At 37.6% G+C, this 26,493-nt stretch overlaps 1 protein-coding gene across 5 annotated transcripts in view; it reads right to left on the bottom strand.

Moving 5' to 3' along the window:
* Positions 1-26,493, bottom strand: part of RABGAP1L (RAB GTPase activating protein 1 like) — a 744,918-nt gene that overhangs the window by 516,409 nt on the left and 202,016 nt on the right. For all 5 annotated transcript variants that reach the window (XM_086343675.1, XM_086343676.1, XM_086343677.1 and 2 more), the window contains exons 12-13: positions 18,422-18,515; positions 5,815-5,965 (exon numbers count right to left, since the gene is read on the bottom strand). In XM_086343675.1, the coding sequence (XP_086199801.1) occupies positions 5,815-5,965; positions 18,422-18,515 (245 nt within the window). The remainder of the gene's footprint in view (positions 1-5,814; positions 5,966-18,421; positions 18,516-26,493) is intronic.

Below are 26,493 nucleotides of genomic sequence, written 5' to 3' on the forward strand. Positions count from 1 at the left end.
AGCTGGTGATGTCATCCAACCATCTCATCCTCCCTCCAGAGTGAGCACCATTTCCTCCCAAAGTGGAGTTATAGCTTTCACCAAGGCAAGTTGTACCTAATAGTTCCCTGATCCTGGCACTGGAGTTAACATAATTTCTCCATGATTTAGATGGATCAGCTCATCTGGCTTGTTCTGTTTGGTCCTCAGCTCCAGATTAAGGTTACCAGTTAGTCTGCAGCTCCTGTCCTGGTTCATCTTAAATCTGTCTAGAGTTTTCCATCCTTTTTAAAACTGTGGTCCCTAAAGTCTTTTTCCTATCAGTCAAAAAGGCTTGCAAAGTGCTTTTATCAACTAAAAGCACACTATGACAGCTCCCTCCCCCGAGGCAAAGGTTGATATGCTAATATGATGGAGTCACAAAATCAAGCATATTTCAGGGCTTAGTCAGGTATTACAATGTATGAAGAACAGAAAGTAAGTAATAAAGAGTAGGAATAGTATGTCTATGAAACAGGAAGTACAAGCTTGAGTGAGCAACGGATACTATTCTTTAATGTATTGTACTGATGATTACACAAAGCAGATGACAGGCTGATTCAGTCTGTTGGCTATATGCCATCTCACCTGAAAAGAATGCTTTAGAATGTGATTTGTTTTTTCAAAGAGTGAACCAGCACACTACTACCAAAGGATGAAATGATAAACAGACTAGTTTTTCTCCTAAGAGCCCAATCACCTTTTCCTTCTTCCTTATATTATCTGATATATTTGGGAGTGATTTTAGCAAATTTATTTGTTCAAGCTGAACCAGTTCATTAACTGATCTTGAATTCTTGCCATTCCCTTAATAAGAGAGGAGAGATTAATGGGACCAAAAGAAAATACTACCAGCTTTGGACTAAATATGCAGGCACTTCTTACTGAAAATCCTCTAGGTATTCACGTTCTTTCTCCTGAGCATCTCCTAAGCTCATATGCATTCACCACCAAAGTGCATTCTTAATGTTCTTGGCTACAAGCACTTGCTGTCTGATTTCTACCCAAAAGCAAAGAGAAAGAACAATACTGTCATTATTCATCTTATTTTTATTATGTTTGGCTATCAAGCAAGGAAGACAATGAAGTTAAATATACCACTGTACTTCCTCTCACAGAAATGTTATGACTTGAGAGCCCGAATAAAGGCACATGATCAGAGCCACATATTTCTACATTGTTTATATTAAAATGCTTTTGATAAATGGCACTGTTAATGATAGAAATATTAATAACATTAAAAATTTTATGTGGTCATTGATTTATAAACCAAAGGTGAAAATATTTATTATACTATCTTTAAATTGTACATTATTAGTCAATCTCAAATGGCAATTAGTGAACATTTGCTGTCCTAAAATAAGCTACTAAGCTTAGTTCATTATAAATTATTCCACAACAAAGCTCAATCACTGTCACTATCAATAGGCAGGTCTTGCAGAGAAAGGCAGGTGTCTACCTAGTATCGAGTCTCTCTTTCTTATTAATAAACTCGTATGTCAGTGGATGAAGAGGAGCCACAACAAACCATTTTAAAAAAACATTTCCCAGCTTTCCACGGAGATAGTCATGTAACAGAATCCTGGTCAAGGAAATTAAGTGGAAGTTGTTGTTTGGGGGTTTAAGGAAAAGCTCTTTATAAGGGTGACACACCTGGTCCAGATATGCCAACAAGTTCTAGATTCAAGGAAAGTTCAGGCTCATGGAAGGTAACCTTTAAACACTTGGAATTTCCCAAATGACAGAGGCATCTTTGTCATTCATGGTAGGACCCATCAATCACCTCTTACAATTTATGCTTACATTTTAGGTGACTCATGGAAGAACCACAGACAGTTTATTCTAAGAAGAGTACTAAGCATGGGAGCTGGCCAAGCCAGAAAGACCAACCATGAAATTAGAGGATAGGGTTGTTGAGCCAGGTGATTTCAAACCAATCTCAGTGGAGAGAAGACTAAAGACTTAGTTCAACCAAATGGTGGCAATGATTCAATCAATCACCCATGTATGTGATTAACTATATATATAAAGATTAACTATATATATAGTCAAGTGAAGTCGCTCAGTCGTGTCTGACTCTTTGTGACCCCATGGACTGTAGCCTGCTAGGCTCCTCTGTCCATGGGATTTTTCAGGCAAGAATACTGGAGTGGGTTGCCATTTCCTTCTCCAGGGGATCTTCCCAACCCAGGGACTGAACCCGGATCTCCCACATTGTAGGCAGATGCTTTTACCATCTGAGCCACCAGGGAAGTCTCTAACTATATATATAAAGAAACCCCAATAAAAATTCTGGACACCAAAGCTTGCTGAAATGCCTGGGTTGGTGATGCATACTACTACAGATTGATGCTGGGAAGTTAAGGTGCCCCTGAGGACAATGTAAGCTTCCTTGGAACCCTTGCAGTTGCAGATTCTTTCCAACGTATCTCTTCTTTTGGCTGACTCTAATTTATATCTGATGTATATCTTCTTGCTATTTAAAAAAAACTTGTAATCATAAGTATAACACTTTGCTACATGACTGGGGGAGTCTATTCAGTTCAGTTCAGTAGCTCAGTCGTGTCCAACTCTTTGCAACCCCATGAATTGCAGGAGTCTATGAGGACCCCAAAATTTCTAGCCACCTAGTATGAAGTGAGAATGGCACTGGGGATCCCCAACCTTGCAGCTGATTTCAGAGATCTTGGGCAGAACTTGGCAGTATGGAGGACTACTCCTTTAACCTTAAGTTTGGATGGTTTTGTCTTTCCATTCCTCTTTACTGGACACAATACAATGCAGAGAAGTCATTTGAGACAACAAGGTGACAAGCACAGACCAAATATATTAGAGTTCAGTCAGGGACACAGAACCTGTTAAACATTTCAAAATGGATTAATGCAAGGACTTAGGTCCTTAAACACTGGAAGACCAAAAGATTGGGAACATCACTGCTAGCTTTTAGGTCTGCCACAACTACAGTCCAAAGAATCAGGAGGTTGCCACTGCTAATCAAGATAGGAAACTGCAGGGAAAAGGAACACAGAATGAAGGCGGGAGATTCATAAGGGAATGTCCAGAGCAGATGAAAATCTCACAAGTGGCAAAGGCCAGGCATCTGCCTACTACTGTCAAAGAAAAACAATATGGCTTTTTCCTCCCTCCAGTCTTCTCAGGCAGAAAGAAAACCACTGTCAGAATTCCAGAGTGAAAGGAGTCTGGGAATATTTTGTTCAATGAAAACATCTATGTCATTCTGTCTCTTGGATCTTCTTCCTGAAAACTGTATATTCAAAACCACCATGGTGCTTAGTATATGTGTATAAGTATATGCTTAGTAAAGCTTTTATCACACATAAAAACATATACTATATAGTCTGGAGTTTATAAACAATATTGTGTCAGACTATTTTCATTTTTCTCTCAAAGTTTGAAATCTTAAAAGGTATGAATTAACAAAGCCTCTTAGCGAAGAAAGGAATATGACAGTAGCTACTACCCCATAAATAGTCATTAAAAGTACACAATTTCTTACTCATAGGAAAAAGTGATTTGATGCCAAGAGTTATGGTCTCTGGACATTTTTGCTCAGATGGGTATCATTAATAAAAATGTCTGAGCATAAACTTCCAATATATGTATATTTATTATTTATGTTTATTATTCACAAGTGCTACTGTACTAATAAAAATACTATAAAGCATAGAAACAGACTATAAAAAAGATTTTTTAAAATGAAAAATGTTTGCTTAACAAAAATACTACAAAAATACTATTCAATATAAAATATGGGTCATTTAATTTTTCTATTTTCTGTAACTTTTCTATGAAGATAAACTTTATATGACATAATATTCACCAAAGTGTACAATTCACTAGTTTTTAGTATATTCACAATGGTGAGAAACCATCACATCTAATGCCAGAATATTTCCATCATCCCAAAACGGAACCTCAAACCTGTTAGCAGTCACTCCCAATTCCTCCCCTCCTCCATACCCTGACAAACAGTAGTCTATTTTCTGTCTCCATAGACATATCGATTCTGAACATTTCATATGGACAGAATCATACACTATGACTCCTTATCTTTTAATATGTTTGTCAAGCAATTTATGAAATGACAGTTTGAAAACATTCCCAAATCAGGTTTTTGATTCATGGTTTTAATCATGATCACATCTGGAAAACACTAACACAGAGCAGAGGCGCATCACCTGTTTCAGTCCCACCCATCAACCATTTTGATGAAATAGAGCTAGGCGATTCCTCATTTTCTCAAAGTGTTCTTAATAAATCAGAAGGCAGTGAATTTTTATATTTCTAACAATCAGTCTCAAATTTCCTGCAACTACTTGCATAAGATTTAAATGTTCTTGAAATTTATGATTCCAGATTTCAAAGAAAGAAAATGGTAAGAGTTTTTTTATAACACAGACATGCAGTTTTCAATCACAAAAATCACAGTGATGTTCAAATTGCCAAAAATTTCAAACATCCGTTCCTATAACATGAATTTATTTCCCAAAGTAGTTGCTTTGTCATCCATTATTATAATTTTAGTTTTTGACTGAAGGAAAAGAGTACTGTGTTTCTCTTTTTTAGTATCTTGATATGTAGCATCCTGTGACATCAATCTTTGTAAACCATTCATCTATCCTATGAAGATTAGAACTAGATAACCTGTAAATCCACCTAACCTAATGCATGCAAACTGCAAGAAAACTGAATATTCTAAAAGTGAATACATGAGTGTGGGCACCACTGTTATTTCATTCCAAAGTGTGCAAGTCCCTTCTTCCCCCACCTCACTCCTGAACCACAAGGGATAAGTGGCCATTAGCCCCAAGGACTTAGTAAGGTACCAAAGCATAGCAAATATGAGCATAGCTTAACATCATTTTATATTTGCAAATTTAAAATTGCAAATGGAACTTTAGATATCTCTGCCCCCAACATCAATGGATTATCCTGAACATCCCACTACAGAAAATACTAATTACAAATGGTATAAAGGGTTGTTTAATATATGAATTGAGCAGTGACTGAATATACTAGGAACTCAGAAAATATCTGTGGAAGGATTGGAGGCAAAGAGGTAAGGGAGGGGAGAAGGAATTAGAGGGGCTAAAGAATTTTAAAAGCTGATGTAGCCTAAGGAATAAAGTCTTACTGAACAAAAAAAATTCCTTTATGAATAGAGATTTTCTTTTTTAAAAAAAGTTATCATTATTTTAAAATCCATGATTTAGAGTAGATTAAGAAATTGGGAGGTAAGACCTAAGAAGAAAGCCTAGGAGCCAAGATTACGCATGTTTTAAAATCAGTTTTTAGGACATAAGCAGAGTAATTTACATTGGAACCAGAGGCTCCTGACAGGATAAGGATCTGGGCAACTATCCACATCATCTACGTGTAAGGTTACATAAGCACAAACAGTCATAATTTGAAGTTAATTTGACTTTAAAATTATACTAGAGTACAATTATACTGTGTACAACTGTATATAAATCTCACACAGTAAGAAAGATTAATTGAAAGTATTTGAAATATAAGTATATTCCAACGTAGTAAATAGTTATAACAATCACTAAAAGGAAAAAAATGAAAGCCAAGGCATTAAGTGTTCATAGATGACTACAGTCCATTGTTTATCACTATTCAACAAGTGTTCAGAACAAAAGGCAGACAAAGTCACCAAACAATGCAGTATAGCTTTTCAAAAAGTTCAAGCATTTATGACTTATTGGAGCTATGAAAACAGGATTTACTTAATATATTGTCACATGAGAGTAACATGAAAAGAGCTCCTACCTTTGTGATAAGAAGTCGGTACCTATCCAGCATCGCTTGGTTGTCATGGCAGCCTGCTAATAATTGCCATACCTCTGCTCTCAATGCTTCAGGAACACCACTCTTCACCAGAGTGGACAATCCCTTTGGTCGTGCACCAAGATTACTGTGCCTGAGAAAACAAGAAAATAAACCATTCATACTCCCTTCACCACTACTGATCTGCTGCTGTTATGGAAAATGTATTAGTGAGTTTATATTTTTTTTTTAAAAAAAGTGTAAGACTGAATCAGGAGGAAAATGGAAGGAAGCGGCATGAAATAATATTAGTAGTGTTTAAGTTTAGTAACGTCTTCAACTTTTTTTCTTGATTGCATCTTGCTTATTAGTGAACCACGTTATCCCACCCTCCTTCCTCTCATTTACTTTTTAAACATTCGAAGAACTTACTCATAATAATGAATGTGTTAACTGTATATTCTCAGGCAGCATTTCAAGGCATAAAAAGAGCCATTTGAATCCCCTGAGATGAATGTACGGTGTGTGCGGCAAGGACTGGGGGCTAGGGATGCTGAGAGTGGATCAGAAAAGAGACCTATTAACACCTTGACTATACCTCTAAATCCTGATCCAAAGTGCTTGCAAAAGGAAGACCCTAGCCCTTTCCTACAAACCTCATAAGACCTATTCAATTCCCGAGCCACACAGACTTAGCAGCTTTACCCATGGATCACAATACACTGTGGACAATTCTGAAAGAGATGGGAATACCAGACCACCTGATCTGCCTCTTGAGAAACCTGTATGCAGGTCAGGAAGCAATAGTTAGAACTGGACATGGAACAACACACTGGTTCCAAATAGGAAAAGGGGTACGTCAAGGCTGTATATTGTCACCCTACTTATTTAACTTATATGCAGAGTACATCATGAGAAATGCTGGGCTGGATGAAGCACAAGCTGGAATCAAGATTGCTGGGAGAAATCCCAATAACCTCAGATATGCAGATGATACCACACTTATGGCAGAAAGTGAAGAGGAACTAAAGAGCCTCTTGATGAAAGTGAAACAGAAGAGTGAAAAAGGTGGCTTAAAAGCTCAATATTGAGAAAACGAAGATCATGGCATCTGGTCCCATCACTTCATAGGAAATAGATGGGGAAACAGTGGAAACAGTGTCAGACTTTATTTTTCTGGGCTCCAAAATCACAGCAGATGGTGACTGCAGCCATGAAATTAAAAGACGCTTACTCCTTGGAAGGAAAGTTATGACCAACCTAGATAGCATATTCAAAAGCAGAGACACTACTTTGCCAACAAAGGTCCCTCTAGTCAAGGCTATGGTTTTTCCTGTGGTCATGTATGGATGTAAGAGTTGGATTGTGAAGAAGGCTGAGTGCCGAAAAAAAGATGCTTTTGAACTGTGGTGTTGGAGAAGACTCTTGAGAGTCCCTTGGACTGCAAGATCCAACCAGTCCATTCTAAAGCAGATCAGCCCTGAGTGTTCTTTGGAAAGAATGATGCTAAAGCTGAAACTCCAGTACTTTGGCCACCTCATGCGAAGAGTTGACTCATTGGAAAAGACTCTGATGCTGGGAGGGATTGGGGGCAGGAGGAAAAGGGGATGGATGACAGAGGATGAGATGGCTGGATGGCTTCACCGACTCAATGGATATGAGTTTGAGTGAACTCCGGGAGTTGGTGATGGACAGGGAGGCCTGGCGTGCTGCGATTCATGGGGTCGCAAAGAGTCGGACACGACTGAGCGACTGAACTGAACTGAACTGAAGGGTGCTTAGAACCTGAACAAAGACAAATACATTGTCATGAAGCCAGTGATCACGTAGCAGGTATGCGACTCTGATAACCTGCCCAACTGAACCAAAACTGAATTGTAGTTCCCAGCCTATGCCTAGCTTGAACCTGGAGCTATGTTCCACACCTTTTTGTTCAGACTTTATCTCTACTTTTATTTGCTGCTCACCTTTAATCTCTTACCTAACGTAACCATTCAAACTTTAAAGATGTACTGTGGTTTGGTCTAACATCCCAGGTTTTGGCTTCAGGTTCTGAACCTGTGAAGTCATAGAAACCATATGTCTACTTTCTGAAATTGGCCTCCTGCCTACTTTACCAACTTCTCTATCTTTACACTCTTCCAAATGCAGCCCAGACCTCAGTTTTGGCATGTCCTTCATTTGAAAATATGTTTCAAGCTTTCCCCATACTCTCATAACCCAACTATCTCAGAAAAACTGTAACAATTTCCATAACTTGAAAGTTCAGGTAAACTCATCCCATTAATATCTATAATAAACCATCAAATTTGTGACCATTCTGCTTTCTTTCAGCCTCTTAAGGGAAAACTTTTATATTGCTGAGTTAGAGAACCTAAGCTGACAATACTGACAGGCTTGAAGCAAAACAGAGTAAAAAGAGGTAAAGCTTACACGATTTAACACGCCATGGCACCATTAAAGAACCTTAATTATGCTGCTAAGTGAAAAAAGCAGGTTTCAAAATAGCATATATGGTATTATTTTAAAAACACATTCTCTCTCTCACACTCTCTCCTTAACACATACTATTTTGAAACCTGCTTTTGACATGCATAGGGAAAAAATATGGAAGAATGAACACCAAAATATTTATGTAATGGAATTAAGAGAAAGTATTCCTTTTATTATTCTATACTGTTTGAAACATTTACAATGATCTTGAACCCTTTTATAATCATACACAAAAAAAATCATTTCAAGTCTTTAAATTTCTCCAGTGGACTTCAATTAAAAAATAAATTAATTTGGAAAAACACCATAGCCAAATATGCTCCATAAAATACGTCAAGTAGAGGCTTCTTTGGTGACTCAGTGGTAAAAAGTCTGCCTATCAATGCAGGATACAAGGGTTAGATCCATGGTCTGGGAAGATCTCACATGCCACTGAGCAACTGAGCCCACCTGCCACAATTACTGAGCCTGTGCTCTAGAGACCATGCTCCATAACAAAAGAGGCTACAACAATGTTATGTCGTAACATAACAATGTTACAATGTTATGTCCTGCACACCATAACTAGAGAGCAGCTCCCGCTCACCGCAACTAGAGAAAAGCCCTTACAGCAACGAGACTTAGCACTGCTGCTAAGTCGCTTCAGTCATATCCGACTCTGTGCGACCCCATAGATGGCAGCCCACCAGGCTCCCCGTCCCTGGGATTCTCCAGGCAAGAACACTGGAGTGGGTTGCCATTTCCTTCTCCAATGCATGAAAGTGAAAAGTGAAAGTGAAGTCACTCAGTTGTGTCCGACTCCTAGCCACCCCATGGACTGCAGCCTACCAGGCCCCTCCGTCCATGGGATTTTCCAGGCAAGAGTACTGGAGTGGGGTGCCATTGCCTTCTCCGAGACTCAGCACAAACCCCACAAAAAATGAAAGAATTAAAAAAAAAAGAGTTGATTTAAAAAAATATGTCAGGTAGAAAGATTATTAACTGTTCCTGATGAGACTTACACCTGAGTAAACTATATGACACATGGGTTTCCTTCCAGCTGCTTATTCTTCAATCTCCAACTGCATTTAAAATTAGCAAAAGAATGGTGCACCACAGAGAGGCAGGAGCAGTTTCATAAAAGGATCGTTTTTGTAATTTTATTATTTGAGTCTCATCACTGATGCAATGGACATGAACTCGGGCAAACTTCGGGAGATGGTGAGGGACAGGGAGGCCTCGCATGCTGCGATCCATGGGGTTGCAAAGAGTCGGACACGTCTGGGTGACTAAACAACAACAGCAACAACATACTTTTTAATAGGAAAAACATAAATGATTTGAGGCCAAGGTGAGTTTCTGAACTCTTAGTTCAGTATAAAACTCTTAGTGTAAAATAAAACTAACTAAAAACAACAGTGTCCCAAGGGCTAAGCTCGTATCTCATGAAATTAAATGCAAAGTATGCTTAATTGTGAGTCCCATGATGAATAATAAAAAAGTAATTCAAAGTAATTAAATATACTACATGTTAAATATACTACATGTACTACATGGTTATACGTGAACCGTGAACTTCCAGATGTTAAAGCTGGTTTTAGGAAAGTCAGAGAAAGCAGAGGTCAAATTGCCAACATGTGCTGGATCATAGAAAAAGCAATAGAGTTCCAGAAAAACATCTATTTCTGCTTTACTGACTATGCCAAAGCCTTTGTGTGGATCACAATAAACTATGGAAAATTCTGAAAGAGACAGGAATAACAGATCACCTGACCTGCCTCTTGAGAAACCTGTATGCAGGTCAGGAAGCAACAGTTAGAACTGGACATGGAACAACAGACTGGTTCCAAATCGGGAAAGGAGTACGTCAAGGCTGTATACTGTCACCCTGCTTATTTAACTTACATGCAGAGTCAGATCAGATCAGATCAGTCGCTCAGTCGTGTCCGACTGTTTGCGACCCCAGGAATCGCAGCACGCCAGGCCTCCTTGTCTATCACTCAGACTCACATCTGTCGAGTCAGTGATACCATCCAGCCATCTCATCCTCTGTCGTCCCCTTCTCCTCCTGCCCCCAATCCCTCCCAGAATCAGAGTCTTTTCCAATGAGTTAACTCTTCACATGAGGTGGCCAAAGTACTGGAGTTTCAGCTTTAGCATCATTCCTTCCAAAGAAATCCCAGGGCTGATCTCCTTGAGAATGGACTGGTTGGACCTCCTGGCAGTCCAAGGGACTCTCAAGAGTCTTCTCCAACACCACAGTTCAAAAGCATCAATTCTTCGGTGCTCAGCCTTCTTCACAGTCCAACTCTCACATCCATACATGACCACAGGAAAAACCATAGCGTTGACTAGACGGACCTTTGTTGGCAAAGTAATGTCTCTGCTTTTGAATATGCTATCTAGGTTGGTCATAACTTTCCTTCCAAGGAGCAAGCGTCTTTTAATTTCATGGCTGCAGTCACCATCTGCAGCGATTTTGGAGCCCAGAAAAATAAAGTCTGACACTGTTTCCACTGTTTCCCCATCTATTTCCCATGAAGTGATGGGACTGGATGCCATGATCCTCGTTTTCTGAATGTTGAACTTTAAGCCAACTTTTCCACTCTCCACTTTCACTTTCATCAAGAGGCTTTTTAGTTCCTCTTCACTTTCTGCCATAAGGGTGGTGTCATCTGCATATCTGAGGTTATTGATATTTCTCCCAGCAATCTTGATTCCAGCTTGTGTTTCTTCCAGTCCAGCGTTTCCCATGATATAATCTGCATATAAGTTAAATAAACAGGCTGACAATATACAGCCTTGACATACTCGTTTTCCTATTTGGAACCAGTCTGTTGTTCCATGTCCAGTTCTAACTGTTGCTTCCTGACCTGCATACAGATTTCTCAAGAGGCAGATCAGGTGGTCTGGTATTCCCATCTCTTTCAGAATTTTCCACAGTTTATTGTGATCCACACAGTCAAAGGCTTTGGCATAGTCAATAAAGCAGAAATAAATGTTTTTCTGGAACTCTCTCACTTTTTCTATGATCCAGTGGATGTTGGCAATTTGATCTCTGGTTCCTCTGCCTTTTCTAAAACCAGCTTGAACATCAGGAAGTTTACGGTTCACATATTGCTGAAGCCTGGCTTGGAGAATTTTGAGCATTACTTTACTAGTGTGTGAGATGAGTGCAATTGTGCAGTAGTTTGAGCATTCTTTGGCTTTGCCTTTCTTTGGGATTGGAATGAAAACTGCTGGAGGAAGCACAAGGTGGAATCAAGACTGCCAGGAGAAATCTCAATAACCTCAGATATGCAGACGACACCACCCTTACGGCAGAAAGTGAAGAAGAACTAAAGAGTCTCTTGATGAAAGTGAAAGAGGAGAGTGAAAAGTTGGCTTAAAGCTCAACATTCAGAAAACTAAGATCATGGCATCCGGTCCCATCACTGCATGGCAAATAGATGGGGAAACAGTGGAAACAGTGGCTGACTTTATTCTTTGGGGCTCCAAGATCACTGCAGATGGTGATTGCAGCCATGAAATTAAAAGACGCTTACTCCTTGGAAGGAAAGTTATGACCAACCTAGACAGCATATTAAAAAGCAGAGACACTACTTTGCCAACAAAGGTCTGTCTAGTCAAGGCTATGGTTTTTCCAGTAGTCATGTACGGATATGAGAGTTGGACTATAAAAAAACCTGAGTGCTGAAGAATTGATGCTTTTGAACTGTGGTGTTGGAGAAGACTCTTGAGAGTCCCCTGGACTGCAAGGAGATCCATCCAGTCCATCCTAAAGATCAGTCCTGGGTGTTCACTGGAAGGACTGATGTTGAAGCTGAAACTCCAAAACTTTGGCCACCTGATGCGAAGAACTGACTCATTTGAAAAGACCCTGATGCTGGGAAAGATTGAGGGCAGGAGGAAAAGGGGACGACAGAGAATGAGATGGCTGGATGGCATCACTGACTCAATGGACATGAGTTTGGGTGAACTCCAGGAGTTGATGATCGACAGGGAGGCCTGTGCTGCAGTCCATAGGGTCACAAAGAGTCAGACACAACTGAGTGACTGAACTGAACTGAACATGTTATACAGAGCTCAATGTCAGCTCTGTATATCTACAGCTATTAAATACCTCCCATATAAAAGAAACCTTTTTATTCAACCCCACATAACACTCCAGATGTCATACTGTCTTCCCACTTTGCACATCAAATTTCTGTAACGATGACTGTACATTATCTCTATTTCTTCCCTCACACTCATTCCTCAGCTCATTTCAGCATGGCTTCTCTCTTTTATATGAGTAATGCATGACCTCTCTCCATGCCACTAAATTCCAGAGACATTTTTCAGTCCTTCCACTGTTGACCATTTTGTTTCCTTGGCATCAGTGACAAAGCACTCTCTTTTCCCTCCTCACAAACCCAACTGCTGATTGTTCTCCTCTATTAAAGTGTTTCAAGCTGTCAATCTCTCCACTCTCCCTCAATGATCTAATTCTCTCCACTCTCTCATCTCTGGGCATTATTACCCTTCCCCACAAATTCTGAGCTCCAGAAATCAATATATTCAAATTTGAACTCATATTCTTTCTCCCTAAACCTGATCGTTTTCCAGGGTGTCCTACCTCGGTGATTGTCACCACAATTCAACCAAATTAGAAACCTAGATGTTAATGTTCACATTACTCTCTATCCCATAATTTATTACTAATTTATCAAGAAATCTAATGCATTTTATTTTCCCAACCTCTCCAAAATCCTTGCACTCCGATCTCCACTGCCACCAATTCTACTCATTCTACAACCTCTGTAATGACCTCCTAACTTCCACTCATCCTATTACATGGTAATGTATTTCCAATACAGCAGACAAAATGAAGAGGAAAACAGCTTGATTAAATATCATATTGGCTCAAATTACTCTGCATAATCAATTATATAAGATTCTGAATCTGAACTATCTCTTCTTACACAGGCATACATACACACATACACATGCAAACACACACCTTCAGGTTAACAGTCAACAGTCCCTAGTATACCTTTTACTGTAATATGATTCAACTCAACCAGTATTCTAGCTGGCCCTCGTCTAATCGGCCAGGCATAACAAAAAAGTCTTTTCTCCTCTCTTAAAAACCCAGGCACTATTTATCTTCATAGTGAAGTGAAAGTGGCTCACTTGTGTCCAACTCTTTGCAACCCCATGGACTGTAGCCTGCCAGGCTCCTCTGTCCATGGAATTCTCCAGGCAAGAATACTGGAGTGGACAGCCATTCCTTTCTACAGGGGATGTTCCCAACCCACGGATCAAATCCAGGTCTCCCGCATTGCAGACGGATTCTTTACCATCTCAGCCAACAGGGAAGCCCTAGAACACTGGAGGGGGTTGTGTCGTGTCATGTCGTGTCGTGTTGTGAAGTCGCTCAGTCATGTCCAACTCTTTGTGACCCCATGGACTGTAGCCTACCAGGCTCCTCCCTCCATGGGATTCTCCAAGCAAGAGTACTGATATGGGTTTCCATTTCCTTCTCCAGGGAATCTTCCCAACCCAAGGATCAAACCTGGGTCTCCTGCATTCCAGGAAAATGCTTTAACCTCTGAGCCACCAGGGTAGCCTATTCCTTCTCTAGGGAATCGTCCCCACCCAGGAATTGAACCAGGGTATCCTTCATTGCAGGTTGGTTCTTCATCAGTTGAGCTAACTTACAGACTGACATTTAAAAAGAACTGGGTCGTTCATAATACAACATGATTAACAGCTTTAAATTACTGATTATTCTGGTAATGATACAGTAATTAATTATAGTGTATACAGCACCCTGTATTTAAGAGATACTGATATCAATGGATACCAAGCCAAAAGCTATAGTATATATCTATGACCAGAGAAGATCCAAAACAAAAGGACAATTTATAAAAATAGTCATTGTTTCAGTATTTCTAATAAAAATATAATTGCATACAGTCATTGCTTTAATACAACATTAACTATACCTATCAGGAGACTTAGAAGCAGGCATCTAATTACGACAAGTGTTGAACTCGGCACTAGAAGCAATATAGCTATCAAATGATTCAAAAAGTCACATATAAACCAGATGTGCTAAACAAATAGTAACTGAGAAGTTTGTAATGCATGAATGTAAGTTCCACAAGGGAAGGAGTCTCTGTCTTCTTTACTTATATATCCCAAGCACCTAGTGCAGTGCCTGTTATATACAAGGTATTCAGTAATTTTAGATAAAAGAATAGACTTATGAGACTAAATTAACATGAACAACTAATACGGCTAAGCTAAAGAATGCTTTTTTAAAAGGCAAACAGTCTCACTGATTTAACAGCATCATAAAGCAGTTACCTTCTAGTTACCTTCAAAAGAGGGACCTTTTCTTGAAACTGTTCGGGCATATAAGAACTTTCTCTATTTTTAAGATTGTCTAGGAAAGAATTTCAAAGAGGAGCTACAATTTCTAACAACAACAGCAGGGAAATCAAGAAGTGAGAAGAAAAGCCATTGAATGATACTCATTGGTCACTTATGGAATTGGGGCAATTCCAATTGCCCCAACTGATAGAGAAGAAGTGGAAGTAGGTGGCTAGAAGATATGAGAATGTGAGGGCAGCAGCTTGACCCAATTTAAAAGGTCTTCTCAGAAAAAGGAATAGTTAGAACTGAAACTAAAAGATGGGAAACATCAAGTGAAGTTGGGGATTTGTCCTTCCCTCATTCATGGTAAGACCTATATGTCAACCGAGGTCTCACTTTAAGTTAATCAAGATACATGAAGAAGTTTCAAGAAAAGAGATAGATTAAAGATCACTAGGAAAAGCAAGGGCACATATTTTGTTCTGATTTGTATATGCTTTCACCGGGTTTTTTCATTAGTGGAAAAAGTTGAACATTATACTGATGTGAAAAGAAAAGAAGCTATTTATGTTCATGCTTAGCAATTTGAATTCTTCATGTTTTCCGAGTTTAGATATTTTGGGGGGTCATTTTGCTGATGTTCAGCTAGGTTGAGAGATCATGGATTAAGAACATGTTTTCCCATCTTGATAATAAGGATAGTCATGAAGAATACAACCAAAGTGCCTATTAAATCTGTACCAATTTTCTGAAAGTCTAACAAAGGCAAATGAATAGTCTGAAGGTAGTTTTATTTATATATAGTAAACCAATACTCAATTTTTATCTCAAAGTTCCCTTAGTATTTTGGTTAGAAAATCTTCCTGTCACAAAAGTTGACTTACATCTAACTGTTCAGGGTCAGCACAGTGTTCTCCTAGTCTTTAAGAATCTCAACAACTTTGATACAATTCAAAACCAGAAACAGTCTTCCAGAAATAATTCTACCCGAATTCCTTAAATTCCTTAAATTATTTAACATGCAAGACATCAGCATTACCATTCTGAATATATTCAACACATAAAAAAACCTTGCTGCCACTTTCAGTTTGGTGTTTTCAAGTCTTTCTTTCACAAGTGTGTTAGTTGCCCAGTCATGTCCGACTCTGTGACCCCATGGACTGCAGCCTGTCAGGCCCCCCTGTCCATGGAATACTCCAAGAAAGAATACTGGAGTGAGTAGTCATTCCCTTCTTCAGGGGATCTTCCCAAATTTCTGTCACAAACATTTGCTCAATTTCTTTCTCCCTGGCCCTCTTTCTCTCCTTTTCTCTCAATCTTTGTTTGCTCACTTTTTTATGTAGTATTTCAGAACACCTTAACTCTAATCTCATATGAAGACCTCCATCACTGAATTTTTAGTCTGTTTTCCATTATCTTTTCCATAATATCTTTATTTTTTCTGATAATTTAAAATTAGTATTACTCTTCCTTTATATCTTTCTAATAACACATTTCATTATCTGAGTTCTGATTTTATCCATAAAAGTTTCACTTTATTTTAATATAGTGATCTCATTGTTTCACAGTAAGTTCAAAATACTTTCAACTATATTTTATTTAAAAGCCCCTTGATAATACAGGCTGTCTCCTCATAAAAAAAATTTCCCCCCGAAGCACAAAATGAAGCACAATAGGTGCTCTACCTAACTGAACCACAAAAATATCTTCTTCTAAGTCCCTAGCTAATATTCCTAAGACTCACTGAAATGTTTTAAACCCACAAAAACATTAATGTTAAAAAAGATATGCCAAGAGCAATTTTAAAACTTTGTCAATTCTTGTGTAATAGAAATAAACTTCTCAAATGTCATCATTTTCACATAAACTGTCATGACACAACTACAATTAAGACAAGTAAAAATAAAAATACTTCAACTGTAAAAAATTCAGCAAGTTTTCTACAGGTCTAAAAACCAGTTACCTGAGTTCTTTAAAACAGTTCCCTAAGATTCTATAAACAAGTTGGTTGAAGTCCACTACAAAAAATATAATGTAGAAAGATATTTCTGAAAAAATGTACACTGAATGGTAGCTGAGGAATCCCATCACTCTACTTTAGAATTCTTACTCCATTTGGAACTCCACTTTATACATAAGGCCCATGAGTTTGGTACAGACCTCATCAACCCATGCAGTTATGTCCTAACTAGCTAATTTCTTCCAACTCCAAAATTACCTTCTAAATAATTAAAAGCATCATAAAGGCAATTTCTTTTTTTAAAAGTTATTTTCCAAGAAAATTTTTTATTAGTATTTACTTTTATTTGTTTGGCTGTGCCTGGTCTTTGCTGCGGCACTGAGAATCTCTGGTTGTGGCATGCGAACTCTTAGTTGCAGCATGCGGGATGAAGTTCCCTCACCAGGGAGTGAATCTGAGCCCCCAGATTACCAACTGGACTATCAGGCAAGTCCCCATAATAGCAACTTCACCTTTAAAATATTTGTTGGGAATTGTCTTTATTATGTTTATTGTATTTTGTTCTACTTCCATGTTCATTCCAAAATTTCCACTGGGTGCTAACAGAAACACTTATCCATTATGTCACAATTCTGTTTTAATGTCTTTGGAGGGACTGATGTTGAAGCTGAAACTCCAATACTTTGGCCACCTAATACAGAGAGCTGACTCATTTGAAAAGACCCTGATGCTGGGAAAAATTGAGGGCAGGAGGAGAAGGTGACGACAGAGGATGAATGGTTGGATGGCATCACCGACTCGATGGACATGAGTTTTGGTAAACTCTGGAAGTTGGTGATGGACAGGGAGGCCTGGCGTGATGCAGTTCATGGGGTCACAAAGAGTTGGACACAACTGAGCGACTGAACTGAACTGAGAAGACTGGAAAGAGTATCAATTTTCTCAGTCTATTCTGTCTCTTAGTAAACCTTCTACATGCATCCATAATAATGAATCCAGAAATCTACGTACATTATAGAAATGGGAGTCTGTCCAACTGGTTAAAAAGTCCTGCCTTTGGAGCCAGACTGCCTAGATTCAAACCCTGGCTAGGTCATTGACTTGCAGCATGATCATGCTCCTAACTGTAACTCCATCACTCAACAAGTCCCATCTATTCCTGCCTATTCATCAGCTTCCCTTGCAATTGTGCCCTCTTCCTCTGGCATCATCAAATTTTCTCTCTCTGCAAGTCATGTCCAGCAACACACAATGTACATTCTATACTGACCATCCTAATTTCTAGAATTTCTCAAATTACCTCTCAACCCACATTCACTTACTAATATGTCCTTATTTCTTATCACCCCTTTATAGCAAAACTTCTATGAAGAGTTATCTATCCATACCTGATGATCACCTTTCCTCCTAGATATAGTCCAACCAGATTTCATTCCTCCCTCTCTATGGAGAGTGTCTTGTGTGAGTCACCAGCGACATTCAAACTGCTGGACCCAATGGAATTCTCAGGCTTCCTACAACCTGACCTTTCAGCAGCTGAGCACTTCCTTCTTGACAGACTTATTCACTTGCGTTTACCTTGACTCTCTTGCTACCCTACTGGTGTGCTTTCTGGAGCTCCTTTGCCGTATCTTTCCTCCTCATCTTTCCAACTGCCGAACACTGGAGTGGTTGAGGGCTCAGCACCTAGATGACTATCTATATTTACTCCCTAAGTTATCTCAATATAAAGATACATAAACAGTTTTTTAATTAATACAACAGATTTACAATCATGTAAATATGAAATTTTCAGTAAGAAAAATAAATTTTTACCATCTTCCTAGCAATTCTCCCCAAGAATATAGGATCTTCTCAGGACAATCCTTAGACACATCACCTGTTCCACTTGAGAGTTCATTATCACTCTCTGCAGAAGAAACACAAGAACAACAAAGATTATATTATATAGTACATTCTATTTTTATGTGTTATAAAACAAGAAGCATGACTGTTTCTAATAAAACAAATACTTCTGCTTATATTACACCACTGCAAAAATAACAGTATAAACTTCAATAATATGTATTATTTCAGTGCCAAAATAAATATTTTCAAAGCACAAAGTTTTTATTAAAATTCTTGTCCACAGTTTACATGGTATGAAACTGAAAACACCTATAAACAAATATCTTTACCCAAAGGAAGTAAAATTTAAAAGCTAATGGTAACATGGTTAGAAATTCCTATTTAGTGTTCTATTCATCAGTTTAGTATTCTCAAATATTGTGTGTGTGTATTCAGTCGCTCAGTTGTGTTCTACTCTTTGAGACCCTATGGACTGAGGGCCACCAGGCTCTGCTGTCCGTGGGATTCTACAGACAAGCATACTAGAGTGGCTTGCCATTTCCTGCTCCAGGCTATCTTTCTCAACCCAGGGATCAAATCCACATCTTCAGTGTCTCCCACATTGCAGGCAGATTCTTTACCACTGCATCACCTGGGAAGCCCTTATATTTTATTAAAATCATTTATACATTTTATATTATAGTTACTAATATTAATATTTGATGAAAAATAAATACTAAAGAATCAGACATATATATCAATATATAACACTGAGAAACATTTATGATACAAATACACAACCAGAAATCTAAAAAAAATTTTTTAAGACATATTGAAAAGTACAAGTTATTTTTGACTGTCCATGGGATTCTACAGACAAGCATACTAAGGTGGGTTGCCATTTCCTGCTCTAGGGGACCTTTCTCAACCCAAGGATCAAATCCATGTCTCCAGTGTCTCCTGGAGATGAAACTTTCATCTTTTAAAATGACAACTTCATAAAACATCGCAAAATATAAAGTAATAGTTTTAGAAAGAATAAGACAGCTTGAGTTATAGTTTACAATCAGTAGTGAAAATAAGTTAACTCTAAATTCTATAAATCTTTTGAATGGTAACAGACCTGGTAGAGAAAGGAAATGTAGTGGGCACAATTCACCTACATTATACCAAAGCTTTTGACACAGTGCTACCTAAGAAAAGGCTGGAGAAGTACAGATTGAATGATAAAATAGGCTGGATAAAAATCTGTCTGGCTGATAGCAAGTACCAAGGTTTCACCAATGCTCTTACAGTATAATAGGGATTGGCATTAAGTGAATCGCACAGGGATCTGTGCTAAAAACAATATTGCTTAGCATGCGACAAATCCAGCGATCCAAGCAGAAACTCGTTCATACCAGTGGATATATTCAACACCAAAAATTAATGTGATAAATAAAGACTTATTTGGTGAGGTTTAAAAGATGTGCTTATATGCACCTGAAAAGATTTTATTACATATTTAGCAAAATATAAACAAACTATATACATACACACAAACAAATGCTTCATCATCTTTAGGACAACATCAGATCAACAAGAACGATGATGGACATTTTATTCTAAAAGCAAGTATTATTCTGGATATTGGTAATGAAGGTTAAGAGGTTATATGCTAACATCACTGCTCTAGAAATACCTCACATAGAAGTGAGAGGTTCTGTTTCTTTTAAAGCTAGAGCAAATGAAGTATTACTCAGTATTGGAGGAATACAGTAAACAGAAACAACTGAAGCCTTAAGAGTAAAATAGCCTAACATGAAAAACTATGCTTTATAGTCCTTATAATTTTTTAACTAAAATGAGGCACTTCTGAGAGTAATATGAAAATGAATAAAGGAAATCTCATTTAAAATGAAGTCAGGAAACCCTGAAGGGGCAATTCTCACACATGTATCATTCGTGGCAGCTTACAGGCACTAACAGGAAGGAAGATTTCCTCCCAACCCAGCAAGGTCAAGCTGCTAGCCACCTACTGTCAGTGAAGAACCCCTGTAGCCCTCCCCAATTTCCTCCTTTTCGCTATAAAAGCAAGCCCCTCTCCTCCAATCTCCAGATACGCCTATCATTTACTGTTGTTTGCTTGTTTCAAATTGCAATTCTCTCCTATTACATAATAAACTTATTCTGCTGGTAAAATAACTGGCTGGTTTTGTTTGTTTAACATTAGCAGTGAAAAGGGACACTATTAAAAATTACACTAGAAAACAGGTTAAACTTACACTATCTCAGGCAAACAGACTTCTGGTCACCCTTCTTATTAATTAGTACCAAACATAAGCATTTATAAGTTGATATTCAATTAAGCAGGGTCCAAGATGATCCCACATTATACTCTAAGTTGCCACACAGTAAATAATAATACACCAAAGTGCCAAATTATTTGATGAAGTTGTACCTGCTAAGTTGGGAGATCAAAATCTAAGAACACAATAAAAGAAACAAGGAAACAAACACCGATGGACATCACTAACCTTGAATATTAAAAAACTCAAAAGGTACTACTGATATTGAGAATCTTTTGGACTCATTATTCTTGCTGTGAAAGGAATCCCTAAGCATGAAACAAAACCAAGATGCTTTAAGAGAGAATAAGAAATATGACTACCTATAATTTTAAAACTTCTATGAAGTAAGGTACAGTATATATATTTTTAAAACTATATTTACAGTACATATTTAGCAAAAAAAAAAATCTAACATATGACGGACTATTTTGTGTAACATATCAAAATAAAGAGCAGTCCAACAGAACATTGGGCCAAGGACATGAACACAGTACAGGGCAAAATACATAAAATACAACTAGCTAAAAAAGAAAGCCCTATCTCATTAATAATTTTTCAATGCAAATTAAAACAATGAAACATATTCATCAATTAGACTGGCAGACAGTATAAAGAGTAATAATATCTGGTGCTGATAAAACAGGAAACAGGAAGGTTGATACTTAAACAAGCAATCTTTAATTTATTAAGATTCTAAAATGCATATACCATTTGGTCTAGTAACTTCACTTCTAGAAATTTATGATCCAGAAACAGATATGCAAAAAAAAAAAATATGGAAAACTATTTTAATTGTATCATTGTTTGTGAAAATAAGAAACTGAAAACTATCAGGAATCTATCAACAGGAGTTTTATTAACTAAATTATGGTCTATCCAGTCAAAAGAATACTATCTAGCAGTTTAAAAGAATTGGTGAATCTTTATAGGCTAACATGAAAATCATCCAAAATATATGGTGATAAAAAGAAATAAAAGAGTAATCTTAAGTATGGTTTTATCTTAGTAAATATTATTCCTTATATGATTACAAAGATCTTTAAAAATAGCTGTAAGAATAGACACCAAACTATTAACAGCAATTACGTTTCAATAACTAACAGTATCTTATCACACAGTAGGCATTCAATAAATATTCAGGGAATACATCTTTCAGTTCTAAGTTTTATATTACTGTAATACTTTTATCTTTTAAAATAAGTTATGTATAACTATAAAAAGCACAGGGAAAGGATTTTAATTTTTTAAATGACCCCTGTGCTATATGAAACAAAAACCTATTTTATTATTACAAACCCCTACTGCTATGTCATAAAACCATGAATGATAACAACAATGTCTTGTCTTCTTGACACTCTCCCAAGTTATTGTGCACCAAAAAAGGAAATCAGAACTGTAAGCAACTAGATTAGCAATGGAGAACTCCAAGGAGAAGGAAAGAAAATGGGCACACTGAAGTAAAACCAGACCCCTGATGAACAATTAAGGTAGAGACAACAGAAGGCCGGGAGCCAAATATTTGGATGAAAAGTAGGATTTAGTCAAGTAAGTTAGGGGGCTTCCCCAAAGGCTCAACGGGTAAAGAATCCACATGCAATGCAAGAGACCCAGGAGACGGGGGTTTGTTCTCTGGGTTGGGAAGATCCCCTGGAGAAGGAAATGGCAGTCTGCTCCAGTATTCTTGTCTGGGCAATCCCATGGACAGAGGAGCCTGGTTGGCTATCGTCCAAAGGGTCACAAAGAGTTGGACATGACTGAGTGACTGAATAAACAAACGAACAAAACAGACTCCTACAATATCTTTAAGACTTCCATGAAAACATGCCTGTTGGACTCCCTGGTGGTTCAGTGGTTTAGGAATTTGCCTGCCAATGCAAGGAACGTGGGTTCAATCCCTGCTCAAGATTCCACATGCAGTGGGGCAATTAAGCCCACACACCACCAACTACTGAATCCTGCCTGCCCTGGAACCCAACAAGAGAAGCCACCACAATGAGGAGCCAGTGCACAGCAATTAGAAAGTAGCCCTCACTCACTGTGACTAGTAAAAGTCTATGTGCAGCAATGAAGACCCAGTGCAGTCAAAAATAATAAATTTTTTAAAAACCATGCCTGTTTACATTATTTAGTCATATATTTAATATCTGTAACATTCATGTCCTTCTCTTGAAGTCCAAGCTCTGCCAGGGCTGGGATTGTATCTTATTTGCCTTTATATAGTAAACTTCAGCACATAACACTGGACTGTGGAATGAATGGAAGGATTATTTTGTTGCTGCTTTATTTTGAGAATACCTTCATACATATAAGGCAATTGGGAAGGAAAACCCTGGAGCAAGAAAGATGAGAAATCAGGCAATTTTTCTGTAAAGACAAGACATTGCCCAGGTTTCAGAGTACTGATTGAAGAGGAGGATAATTCCTATTTTGACTGCATGGGAGGCTTTGGAGAAATATGACAATGTTAAGAGAGTTAGTTGAGGGAATTTGTAGGTAATAGTTTCATCTTCCTCTATAAAGCGTAACTTTAGGAGAGGTCTCTGACAGACTCTGCTTAACTTACACAGCAGGATTTGGTAGAGACTCTTCTTAAATATGCATAATTTCACTTCCTTATCATGAACATTTTCCTCATCAATTTCAATTTCCCTGCAGTTACTGGTGTCCTTTAGAAAGCAGGACCATGAAGAGCATTTCAGATGTCACTGGATTCAGACTGTAGGACTACTACTTTCTTTAAACATCAGTGAAATGCAAATAATATCAATCAGGTAGCGTTGTAAAAATTAAATGAAAATGTATTTGAAGTGCTACACAGGGTGCCTGGCATACAACAGCACTCAAGTGTAGCTATCATTTTTATTCTTATTGTTATTGAGCCCTTAGTTGCCTACCTTCAAAGCACTTAAAAGTAACTTAAAAAGGATTTCAGGTTTGTTCTGTCTTATCCACGGATTTCTAGTATGCAGAGAGCAGAAACCAACTGTACAATGCCAAAAGAAATTATAATTGATGTAAATTTTTAGATCAAACAAAATAAATATGTATGATGCCGCAATCAAAATAATTTAGTTTCTTAACTTTGGCACCATTCCCTGCTTTGAAAAAGAATTGTGTTTCTATTAGTGATGTTTTTCATCCTAATCATAAAAGGAAATTTTGAGAACTAGTGTCAACAAACATCATAAAAGGAAAAAAAGTACAGACACAGATATACAAAATACTTTTTTTCAAATAAAGTTAAAAATAAATAACAAAATTAGGGACAAATAAGAACAAAAATCTCATTTTCTTTTCTACTAAAGAATTACTCATAAAATACAAAGCTGAAAAGTATGCACAGATAAAATGTGGCTACTGAGGATTTTCAGATATTTTTCCCCTTAATTTTAGTCTTTCTTAATAAGTAATAAATATTTGTTGAAAGAAATACAGGCAATCACAGGTTGCTAAAAACTTTCTTCTAAACACACTGGGGAGAAAAATACTGAAAATTTTACTAACTGTGCAAAATGGGTAGAAACAGGTCTGTAAAAGGACACCTACCAACCTGGAGTAGTAAAACAGTGGTTCATTTTGATTGTCTGTTGCCTGCTAAGTCACTTGGGTCATGTCCAACTTTTTGAGACCCTATGGACTGTAATCCACCAGGCTCCTCTGTCCATGGAATTCTCCAGGCAAGAATACTGGAGTGGGTCACCATCTCCTTCTCCAAGGGATATTCCCAACCCAAGAATCAAACCCACGTCTCTTTTGTCTTCTGCACTGGCATGTGGATTCTTTACCACTACTGCCACATTGATTAATTAGTTGTAAAGAATGTCATTTTGATGGCCAAACGCTATAGCCACATTTTAATGACTTTGAATATAATATAATCTCTCACTTTTCACATCACAGAGTCAGAATATACTTGTTTTACATAGAAGCTTATATGCAAATGTAAATCATTAATGTAAAAGAAAATATATTCCTTAGTTTCTGAAATGTTCTAACATTTCCCACTGTCCAAAGCAAGTTGATTTACGATAGAGAAAAGATTCAAGGTAGAGACCACAAATTGCTTGCTTCTTTCCAACTTAATTATCATCACTGTCATTCTAAATCTAATTACAAGTTTAAAATTAATAATACCTGTAGTTCTTAAGCATAAGTGATTAATAAAAATGTATCATTATTTGCTGAAACCTGTCAACCACACTCAAGAGAACTAGGGCAACCAATACACCTGACATGAAGGACAATTAACAATGTTAAACAAACTGTTACATTTTACATTTTTCTGGGATATTAATGACTTAGAATTTATTCAGTTATGTATTTACACTTTGAATTTCAGTTCTTTGGATATGCATTTCAATTTTACTTAAATTTTCCGATTTTTAAAACTGTATGTATGTATGTATGAGTGACATACAAAAAACTGTAGATATTTAGTGTATAAAACTTAATGTATTTGTGGAGGTTAGCATAGTCCTAGAATAAGAAATTTGAGTAATGTCTATCTGAATGTATTATCTATGACCCTTTGCAAAATAAACTGAGGTGGTAAAAGAGGAAAATAGCATCTGGCAGATTTTTTAAAAAGAACATACGATTTAATAAAAAATTGTTTTAAAACACATTCAAAGAATGACTTTTTTAAGGCAGCTATTCAATTAGAGGGAAAAATTAAGCAAGAGTTAGAGATCATTAGAAACAAAGGGTAGCAAGAGAAGAAAGAATTCATCAGGCTAGGTCAAATCTAACTTATGGTAGAAAGAGAACTCACTGACATCTACCATGTGGTATACAACATACTCAAGAGTCCTCTGAGCAGACGACCCTCTTCAACCAAGAGTGTAACTGAAAGAGAAAATACTCACAAATAAATAAGAAAGGAAGGGGAAATGCCCACAAAACTAGCCAAAGAAGCAAATGAAGCAACTGACAAATAATTAATCTCAAAAATATACAAGCAACTCCTACAGCTCAACTCCAGAAAAATAAATGACCCAATCAAAAAAATGGGCCAAAGAACTAAATAGACATTTCTCCAAAGAAGACATACAGATGGCTAACAAACACATGAAAAGATGCTCAACATCACTCATTATCAGAGAAATGCAAATCAAAACCACTATGAGGTACCATTTCACACCAGTCAGAATGGCTGCGATCCAAAAGTCTACAAATAATAAATGCTGGAGAGGGTGTGGAGGAAAGGGAACCCTCTTACACTGTTGGTGGGAATGCAAACTAGTACAGCCACTATGGAGAACAGTGTGGAGATTCCTTAAAAAACTGGAAATAGAACTGCCTTATGATCCAGCAATCCCACTGCTGGGCATACACACTGAGGAAACCAGAAGGGAAAGAGACACGTGTACCCCAATGTTCATCGCAGCACTGTTTATAATAGCCAGGACATGGAAGCAACCTAGATGTCCATCAGCAGATGAATGGATAAGAAAGCTGTGGTACATATACACAATGGAGTATTACTCAGCCATTAAAAAGAATACATTTGAATCAGTTCTAATGAGGTGGATGAAACTGGAGCCTATTATACAGAGTGAAGTAAGCCAGAAGGAAAAACACCAATACAGTATACTAACGCATATATATGGAATTTAGAAAGATAGTAACAATAACCCTGTGTACAAGACAGCAAAAGAGACACTGATGTATAGAACAGTCTTATGGACTCTGTGGGAGAGGGAGAGGGTGGAAAGATTTGGGAGAATGGCA

The sequence above is a fragment of the Bos grunniens genome, chromosome 16 (assembly GCF_055505025.1).
Source record: "Bos grunniens cultivar Pamir isolate PY7600 chromosome 16, Bosgru_T2T1.0, whole genome shotgun sequence".
Taxonomy (NCBI): domain Eukaryota; kingdom Metazoa; phylum Chordata; class Mammalia; order Artiodactyla; family Bovidae; genus Bos; species Bos grunniens.